This window comes from Centruroides sculpturatus, unplaced genomic scaffold (assembly GCF_000671375.1).
Source record: "Centruroides sculpturatus isolate CEXI.00-Female unplaced genomic scaffold, Cexi_2.0 scaffold301, whole genome shotgun sequence".
NCBI classification, from domain to species: domain Eukaryota; kingdom Metazoa; phylum Arthropoda; class Arachnida; order Scorpiones; family Buthidae; genus Centruroides; species Centruroides sculpturatus.
Window position 1 is genome coordinate 99,110 of NW_019384595.1, and position 11,018 is coordinate 110,127.

The 11,018-nt window shown below is 26.4% G+C and overlaps 1 protein-coding gene across 2 annotated transcripts in view; it reads left to right on the forward strand.

The window, feature by feature from the left end:
- Positions 1 to 8,916, forward strand: part of LOC111624859 — a 39,742-nt gene extending 30,826 nt beyond the window's left edge. Inside the window, exons 7-9 of one of the 2 annotated variants that reach the window (XM_023367819.1) lie at positions 3,242 to 3,375; positions 4,897 to 5,050; positions 7,710 to 8,909. In XM_023367819.1, coding sequence (XP_023223587.1) covers positions 3,242 to 3,375; positions 4,897 to 5,050; positions 7,710 to 7,828 — 407 coding nt within the window. In that variant the 3' untranslated portion in view covers positions 7,829 to 8,909. Of the gene's footprint in view, positions 1 to 3,241; positions 3,376 to 4,896; positions 5,051 to 7,709 lie in introns of both variants that reach the window. The other variant, XM_023367821.1, reaches the window with a different exon arrangement.
- Positions 8,917 to 11,018: the final 2,102 nt, after the last annotated feature.

Genomic DNA, 11,018 nt, shown 5'->3' on the forward strand with positions numbered 1-11,018 from the left:
TTTTTTTTTTGGAGCTTTTACCAGACAATTTAACAATTGATTCGAAAGTGTACTGCCATCGAGTAAACAAATTGAGTAATATCATCAAACAGAAAAGGCGGCCAGAATTGATCAACAAAATAGGTGTAGTGTTTTACTACGATAATGTCAAATTTCACACAAGTTTGGTAACTTGTCAGAAATTGTTATAACTTAGATGGGACGTGCTATCACACCAACCGTATTCGCCAGATCAAGCACACTCAGATTATTACTTGTTCCGGTCTATGCAATTTTTTTAACTGTAAGACATTTACTTGAAATGACAATGTCAAAAATTACTTGGATCAGTTTTTTTGTAAGCAACGATCAAAACTTTTATAAATGTGTAATCATGCTACTACCAGAAATGATGACAACAGGTATTTGACCAAAATGATCGATATATAATTCAATAAAATATTTATTTATTATAAAAATATTGTTTTTTTTTTTTCAACGGAAAAAAAACGAAATTACTTTCCGAACAACCCAATATTTTAGAACAATATATTCTACACTTTTTTTGGTTATATTGGGGGAGCTCGTACTCCAAACTCATATCTTACAGTAACAAACAAAGATTATTTCTTGATATTGTATAAAGAAATCACTAGCATTTGGTCATCAGTTGTGAATCCATTCTTCTCATATTTTCCAAAATTCAAACTTAAAATCCCTTAATGATAAAAAAGCAAGAGAAGATCCAAAAACAATTTTGGCAATATATCAGTAGTATTCTCTTGGCTAACTGAGATGTCATTCCCTTGGATATGCCCACTAATACAAGATAAAAGTACCACTTTTATGTTCAAAGGTTCAATAATATACTCAATTTTGTTTTTGTCCAGTAGATACATTCTGAAAAATTCATGTAAAAAAGACCCCATTCTTATGGAAAAATGAAGGATTGGTTCCAGATCTTAAAATCAGTAAAAATAATATGATAAACTAATTAATATAATAAGGTGTATTTAAACAAAATATTTCAATTTTAGTTAATAAATCATACAAGGGACTTTTGTAACTTTCTTGTTGGCAAAATTTAAACTTTGTGCATTTATATGATTTACAGAAAGTTTATTTTAAAAACTTTTAATTTTATTTAACACCAAATGGTATACAAAAACTATTTCATATTGAAAGAGATTAGAAGAAGCATAAGCAAATCATCAAACTTCAAATTAAATTTCTCTGACTGCTTCAATCATGGGATAATGTTAGATTGAAAGACTGATTATCACTACATATATTGGAATAAGTCATAAAAAAAAAAAAAGCCAGCGAAATCTTGAAGTATAGTTGAGCATGTTTAGTAGCATTAAATGCAAATTTTAAGAAATGTTTTAATCAAGAGTAATTACCTAGAAAAGCAAATATGAATACTTTTTCTTAAAATTAAAATTAAATGACGATTTTAAAAGCATATTTATTGGAATGTGTTACATCAAAATAAATCGCATGTTGAAAAGAGAACTGAGTGTCTTTTCTGGATCATGTTAAATCAAAATCATATAAAACAGAATTAGATGTACTTTGTGTATCTATGAATTTGAGTAAGATTTATGATTATTTTTTCTTGTCATTTATTTCTGTTTTATGAGTAAGCAAATATCAATGATGAGGATGTTAAATAACAATTCAAAATGCTTATGTTATTTTATATAATTGTTAGCATTGCTGGCATCATTAATGTTGAATCTAAATTTACTCAAAGTTAAAACAAATGTAAAAAATTTAGGTAACCTTAACCCTTATATGATCATTTGACGATACATCATCACGAAATATGTTTTGAAATCAATCACTTGACAATCTATTGACAATTTAAAAAAGTAACATTTTTATGAAAAATTCCATTCCTAGATGGCACTACATTACTATGTGTTATTCTATACATTGTGTTTCACGTATTTGCTACCAGATAGCATTTTATTTTCGAGTATATATATTTTTTCAAGCGGGAAATTTCTTTGTGTCAAGAAGACTGTTTGAGTTTGTTCTGAGTGCATCTTTGGATATTTTTCGTGCATTTTTCAAATTATATTATTCGATCTTTGCCTGTGAGTAATTAACTGTCACTGATTTCACCCGGCAGAAAAATATGAAGTATTTTTTAACTATTTTTTTGTTGTGAAACTAATTATATTTAGCTCTATATAATTAGTGATCCTATGTGAAATTAAAATAAACTACACACATATATATATATAATTGTAAAATTTTTCAACTGTCTATAATAAAAAATAAATTTTTAAAATAAAGTGTTTCAATTTACCTTAGAAACGTGAAACAGAAATTATACAGAAATTAACAGAAAGCCTTTTTTCATATAAAGTAATGTAGTTTGTGATCAAATAAGGCAATATGCATAAATTTTATATCAAAATGTACAGAACAAAATTGCTGTTCATACAGGTTTACTCATGAAGATCAATCATATAATCGAAAAATTTCATTTTGTAATCAAATTGTTGGAAACTATAACATACAAACTCATTCCTGATATATTATTTTTTATTTAAATACATTTTTTATGCTAGCAAAAACAAACTACAATAAATAGTTTATATATGTGAATTTTTTTGTGTGTCTGCAGTAAAAACTAGATTTTTCACAAATTTTTTAAATAATAAAAGTGAAATGACCTTGAGTGACTAAAGTTGGCAGTGAGTGTTTTGGAATAGTACAATGAAAGTCTAATGAATTTGAAAGGGTTAAGAAAATAAAAAAAAATTATAGTAAACAAAAATTATTTGCAGAGACTGTATTATGGATTTCCTTAAGGATAGTAGCTATTGTTATAATTTTTAAAATTGATTTCTACAAAATAAAAAGACTTAACTATATCCATAATGTTTAAATTTGAATTATTACACACTATTTCTATTCTTTTCTATTATCCTTTTTATAAATGTTAGATTTCAACACTTCTATAAAATGACTTTGCTATAAATTTAATGAATTTGAATTATGATTATTCTGTGGATTAATATAATATTAAGTAACTTCCAGTTCATGATGATTAACAATTACACCAGTTTCTACTTTATTGGAATAAAAAAAAAACTTTAAAAAGATGAGTGAAGAAAGTACTTGTATCTATTTAAAACTGATTCTTTTTCTATAATAAAGCAGGAACTGGTGTAATTGCAGATTAATTAAATGAAATAATTTATATGCTTTTAAATAATTGAAATTAATATATATGTATTTCTTACAGGCTTAAATTATATTATTGAATTGCAAATACCAGATTCTGAACCAAAATATGAATGCAGTTTATGTGAAGCAGAAGGTTCTGGTCAAATAATTGTAGAACATATTGTTAGCAACAATCATCGGTTAAACTATTTGGTAAGTTTCATTTACAGATGTAAATTTTCATGTTTATTATTACATGAGCTAGATCATGAAGGTTTTATATTCTAAGGGATTTGACTTTTGATTCTGGTCATCTCAGAATTTTTTATGGATGGCTTAATTCAGATATATCAGTTCTTGTCTTTTCTATTGTAAACCTGGCTGAATTTATGATGAACATGCAAAAAAAGGCACTTTTAAGTGCTTAGACAAAAAATCAAAAATGAAAATTATTAAGATATTTATTATTACTACAATTAAACAAAATTTTAAAGTAGCAGGCTGGTAGCTGTTCCAGAAATTCTCAAATTTACAGAAAACTTGATATTTCTTGATTCTTATATCAAGAAACTTTTAGAAATTATGGAATTTCTTCAATTGAAATTTTCTGATAAATACTGTTAATGAAGTTTTAAATTTTTGAATTATTGGAAATATAAATTAGTTCAATAAATAACTACACTTAAAAAAACCTGATAATTTAAAATCTTATAATTTATAACTCAGTTTTTTTTATGATAAAATTTTATTTTTGCTAAATCACAAGTGAATTTTTGATTGAAATATATAAAAATTTTTGCTGGCTTACTTAGAAATAAAATTTTATTGTAGGATTGATTTTCTCTGTCTCTAATATTTGACATAAAAGAATAAGTGATTTTCATGTAAAAATTTTAGCTTTTTCATATCAAAAAATATTTAGGGTATGACTTCTATTGTTTTCTCTTTTATTAAAATACAATATTTGAAGAGTTGTAAAAATTTGAAATTTTTGTTCTATTTTTGTTTGAGGCACTACTCCTGACAGTAAGAAAGTTTTATAAAAAAATTAACTTTTAAAACAATTTTAATTAAGTTTTTAAACTGAAATATATTTTGATATAATATAAAGCTTTGAAGTAAAATATTTATCTTTCAAAACAGCAGAATTGAAAAAAATAGAATGTAATAAATTAATAACTATAAAATCACTTAAATTCTAAATGTTTTCAAAATTCATTAGATTATAGTTGGATGAATTAATTCAGATATAATTTGGTGACTTTAAATTATTTAAAATAATGAAAGCTAAGTGAGGTAGAAAGCTTAGTTTTCTTTTATGCAAATTCCTTCTTTTGAAAATAATACAGTTTCTTTATTACTTGACTTTCAATATTTTAATTATGATAATTTTTATATTATAAAAATTTTTTAAATAATAAAGCAAAATTTTGTCCAATTGAAAATTACTTTGCAAACTCAGTGTGTATACTGATGTATAAATATTGTTGAAACATATTGTACTTTGTACTTTCTGTCATGCAGAATTAAAAGTATAAAAATATGTTAAAATATATGTTTGAAACTTTTGATATACTTATTGCCGTTTATATATTTATTAAGGATGCAGTCTGAAACATTTTTACTTAATTAAATAAAATAACTTTTTAATAAACATTTCAGTGGTTATAATTAAGCAGATCTGTATCTAAAATATACATTTATAATGGATTTTTAAATTTGTTTTTTAAATAGAAAACAATAAATGAAGAAGAATATAACAGGATAAAAGAGCATAAAATACATGATCAAACTGAATTAATTGTTTTGTGTGCTTCAAAACTTGAAAAAGAAAGAGGTCAAGGTGTTATTCATGTAAAAAGAATTGCATCAAAATTATCTAACACAAGTAAGTTCTTATGTTTAAATGATTTTATATTATTAAATTTTGAAATACATTATAATACAGTAGTATCAAAACTTTTACTTTTCTGCTAGTAAACTTCTTATTTTAACATTTATCAGGTCATCTAAATGTCTATAGTTCCATTTACTAAGAAAATAAACTTTTCTGCAAACCTTTTGAACTACCTTGTATAAACTTATATACTGTATATATTTGTTCTTGATCAAATACTCAGAATCCTAGCCTTCATTCCTCTTGACCTGTGACACCAAAAACATTTATAAAAGACCTTATTGCGGGATAACTGGTTAATGAGGAAGAAAAACTGATCTTCATATCCAGTTTACATATCTGAGTCTGATCACCCTTAAAATATCTGAAATACGATCTGGATTTAATTTAATTAAATCTAGATCTTTCAGAGCAGGAGGCTAAATATATTTACCATCCAGACCATTTGGTTGGTGATCCTTAGAGGACCTAGACCTTGCACAATATTAAGTATGGGCTTTAAATTACATAAACTTGTGTAAAAGAGACATCTTAAGTAGGCTGATCATACATAGGCTCATTTTGATCAGGACAGTATCATTTTTTGTTCTGTCCTAGCTATCCTGTCATATTTGAAAAAATTCCACTTTCATATACTATGCAAAAATGAAATATGCATGTTAAACACATTTGTATATTGTATTCAAAACTTATGATTTGTTAGAAAATGTTCATTCTGCATTGATAATGATCATGAATTTGAGTGGATACTGACTGCTAAGGAAGATTCTTGGATGGCAAGAAATACAGAATAGTTTCAGCAAATTTAAAGAACATACTATATGAACAAAGATAGATGGAATGTAATTATTCAATCAATGTGGGTTAATAAAGAAATAATAACCAAACACTTAAAGAAATGGAATATTCACTTAAAAATATTAGATTAAAGGCATTTGTTCTTATTGGAATGTTTTTCCTGAAGAAGATCATTTAAAACAATAAAAAACATTAGAATAAAGTTATATATACTGCATTAAAAGGTTTTTGAGTGAGTATTTTATAAAACTGCAGTTTAGAAAGGAGTAAATATTCAAAGAAATGGAATGAAGAAAAAAAATTAATGTAACTTGACAGATGGGTCGAAATACTTATTGAGGTTTAGAAATAAGATCAAAATTTTAATAATTTGATAAAATTAGTTTCTTGTTTTTCAGGAACTGTAGCTTCCATAGAAAGATTATTTTCACTCATGAATTTCCTGTGGCTGAAAGAGAAGTTGAGATAAAATATTGAAAACAATTCATTCATTGAAATCATAAAAACAATTCTAATTATAAAGCAAAATTGCAATATTTTTTCATTTTTTGACTTTTTGCTCTTTGAGCACTAAGAGAGCTTTTATTCTATACTTGTCATGGATTCAACCAAGCCCATAAGTGGTTAGGTGATGAAGGATGTGGGACCTGACATATCTCTGTTTATGAAAAATTCCTGGAATTGCCCATTCCAGTTTGATTTCAAGTTCTCTAAAAATATAGATTGACACTTTAATTTAGTTATCTGACTGTCACAAAATTATGACTTACAATGCAGTAAGTTTTATGATAAAATTGTGATTGATTAGAACTTATTTTGTTTAAATAGTTTACCTGAAAAATGTGCTTGATTTGACCCTGGAAATCCTTCTACATCAACTTAACTATTAAATTTCATATACTTTCTTAATAAAAATAACATTTTTTAGTTATGAGATTTTTGAAAACAAAATTTTTAGAGAAACTTATGTATTTCTTATGCACTAAATCAATAGCCCTAATAATATACTAATAAATTATTAATAATGCTCATCTGTAATTGTTGAAGGAATTTTAATAAGAGAGGGCTTGTATTTATCAGCTGCAGTTTTCATTTTGGCATAAAAAATGTTTGTTCAACCTAGTTTTAAATCCACATTAAACTATGGCCTTACATGATAACAGCTAGTCTATTTGACAAAATAAGAATGTAATAATTGTATTGCTTCCTTTCTTCCGACAATAATTAAATATTTTTCTTGAGTATTTATTTAATTTATTATCAGTATAAAAATTATTTTCAAAGACTTTGTTTCTTCTTCCATTTATTAGAATATTCATATTCTAATGAGAAACTGACATTTTTATGTGTATGAAAAGATTCAATTGAATAGTTTTCAAAATATTTAACTTGAGTAAATGATCGAAAAATGATTTATTATTCAGTTAGATATTCTTTTCATTAGTTCTGTCAAGAACTTCAAGTGATAAATGTAAGTTTACCACAACATTTAAAACTGTAGAATCTTTTTTGAGTGTAAGTTATATAGAAAAATACAGAAAAAGAGTGTTTAGTAGAAATACAGAAGTTCATCATATATTATGTTATTTTGCCAGTAATTGCAAAGAAAATGTACATTACTTGTAATTTGTTTAACCTGGAAATAGAATTTAAAATTTTGTGCCTTTAAATTACAACAGAATGAATGACTTTTTTTATTGTGGAATGAAAACTTGATTTTGCATTCCAGCTGTGATACTTTTAACTTTGAGTTATAATATATTCTGTACTTGTTTTTTATTGTGTTTATAATTTTTTAATATTATTTTGACAACAATAATGAAAATATAATAGCTTAAATTAATTTCTGTAGAAAATTCCAGAAATACTTTTGGTGAAAAAAATAAAATAAAACCAAGAAAAAGAAAAACCAGTGGTAATTATCCTTCTAACAAAAGACAAAATTATTTTGGCAATTCTTTTAATGAGTAAGTAATATTTAGATTATGTTATGAAATAAAATAATAATTAAATTTAATAATTGATGCTGCTATACTTAATAAATCTTAAAATTGTTACATTATTCAACAACTTATGCTGATAGAGCATTATATTTGGCAATTATCTTGGCATCTATAAATCTCTTCAGTTGCTTTTATGATGTATGTAAGAGGCAGTTGAATGGAAGAGGTCTTTTTCATTACATGGCAGAGTATACGTTTATACATTAATTTCCATTTGTAATCATTGAATTCTGCCTCCTCTTTATTTTCTATCCTTTTGACAAATTGGGAAACAGTCCTCAGTTTAAGCACTGTATTTGCTTAATTAACTATTTCCCTAATTTGAAACAAATACCAGCATGAGACAACTTCATTCAGTTCTGTCTTAATCTTTTTTGCTTATGCTTATGGTTATGTCAGTCTGAAGGAGAAGGATAGATTCTGTAGTCTGAGCATATCACCAATCAGATTTTTCTAATGCTCATATGCCATATTTTTACATTAACTGGTCAATAATATAAGACAACTGAAGATATCTGTGAGATGCCTTATTTGCATTTAAAATTGCCACAGAAAACAAATGTTTTTTTTTAATTCTTTCTGCCTTGTGGACACTAAGAGGACCTTATTATAAAGCCTATCAGGGACCCACAGTGAGGCATCCAGATGATGAGGGATAGGACTCAACATATCCAGACAGAAAACCCTCTGAAAGATTCCAAGGGTTTTACCTGTCTGGAATTGATCCAAGGTCCCCCAGAGTGGTAAGCTACCACCATAACTGCTTGGCTGTCCAGCCATCTGTTTTTGTATTTAGCATCATAATTTGAAAACATTAGAACTTATTTTAAAATAAAATTAAGATAGTGGAAGTATCTTAAAGTTGGAATGATAACATCATATCAGAAGAATCAAGGATAGTGACATTACTCCCCCTCTCCAATCATGACATATGACCTTGCACTACTGATAGCCCTTTTCCCAGTTGGCATCTCTGCTGTATATTTGAAGAATTGAACTTAACGAAATATGTTAAGATTAAAATATATTTATCATTTTAATTCTGAATATATATATATATATATCATCGTTTTATCAAGAAGACAATTTGAAGATGATTCAAGATTATTGTTACTAAAATGTGCTTGATTTGACCCTGGAAATCCTTCTACATCAACTTAACTATTAAATTTCATATACTTTCTTAATAAAAATAACATTTTTTAGTTATGAGATTTTTGAAAACAAAATTTTTAGAGAAACTTATGTATTTCTTATGCACTAAATCAATAGCCCTAATAATATACTAATAAATTATTAATAATGCTCATCTGTAATTGTTGAAGGAATTTTAATAAGAGAGGGCTTGTATTTATCAGCTGCAGTTTTCATTTTGGCATAAAAAATGTTTGTTCAACCTAGTTTTAAATCCACATTAAACTATGGCCTTACATGATAACAGCTAGTCTATTTGACAAAATAAGAATGTAATAATTGTATTGCTTCCTTTCTTCCGACAATAATTAAATATTTTTCTTGAGTATTTATTTAATTTATTATCAGTATAAAAATTATTTTCAAAGACTTTGTTTCTTCTTCCATTTATTAGAATATTCATATNTACATCAAAACAGAGTCCTGGAAACTTGACTCATGATAACTTGAATTCCACAAAACTCATTGTGTCATTGAAAAAAAAATAATTAATTTTTACTACTATAACTTAACACTAAGATCAAACAAGTTGTTATTCTTCACTGGCAACACTTGATAATAGTATCAATTCCATGTATTAAAACAGAATATAACCCTTTTTCCAAGATGCCATTGCAAAATGTCACAAGGCAAATGTCAAAAACCCCAAAGTAGCTACTGAATACATAATATTTTTTAAAATTAAAATTTAACTACAAATAGAAATTTTCACTTGTATATATATATATAAATTTGCACATACAATAGCTTTGAAAATTTTGCTATTTAGCATCATCACTATGCTGTAAAATGTCATCTTCAATAACTCGTTATCTCTTCAGTACACACTAAATTGAGTTTGAGGGACTCTAATTCTTTTCTTAAAAACTGAATGACTTACAATAGAGATGACATACAAAACTATTTATTGATAATTGCTACAAGTAATGAATAATCTGAGATTAAAATATAATATTACTCTAATACAGTTGTTCCCAATTAGTTTTTCCTGCGTACCACTTCAAGAAAGAGCTCAAACTCGCATACCCCTTATAGCAGAAATTCATATTAATCCATACTAATAATTATTATAAATTCAAAGGTAATTCTGCCTGTCTGTCTGTTACCTTTTCACGTCTAAACCGTTGAACAGGTTTTAAAAAAATTTGGCACAGAGATAGCTTACATGTTGGAATGGACATAGGCTACATTTTACTGTGAGAAAATATCTTACTCCCACAAGAAAATTTGATATAATGCAAGCAAAGCTGTAGGTAGACAGCTAGTGATAAATAGAATAAGTTTTTTTACATTTATTACCTTTAAAATACAATTCTAATAATAATGAAAATAACATAAGGTTATTTAATTTTAATGTGACAAATGTGCACGATTTTCTTTGCACAACTTTGTAAAATCTGGTTGCTTTTTGGTCAGCTTCAGTCTCCAGTCATCTTCGGGTTGAAGTCGGTGACGATGTTTAGTTTTCGTGTTTGTCATGGCCGAAAATCTGCTCTTGCAGAGGTATGTTGTGCAAAATGGTAGTAAATATTTTATTGTCACTTCGCTAACATGATGATAATGATAATGATAATAATTATACAATTAACACAAATTGTGTTAATTGTACAATTTTTGTTTCTTGCGTAAGAATTTCATTTAGGTATTGTCACAAATGCATTTTTTTTTAAATGAAATTTCGAGAATATTTTTAGTTATAAATAAATGAATTTGTGCATTTGTAAATTGCTGAATTTTTGATGGTCCACCCATTATTTTTTTGATTGCTTCATCTCATGCATTTAAATTTTAAATCGACTGATTTTAGATTGCCGCGTGTACCCCTTCATGCAATTTCACGTACCCCCAAGGGTATGCGTACCACTAATTGGGAACCATTGCTCTAATACAATAAACTATAGTCTGGTTTTTACCAAACACATCTAAAGTCTACTATTCATTTTCATTCTTTAATTTGAACATAA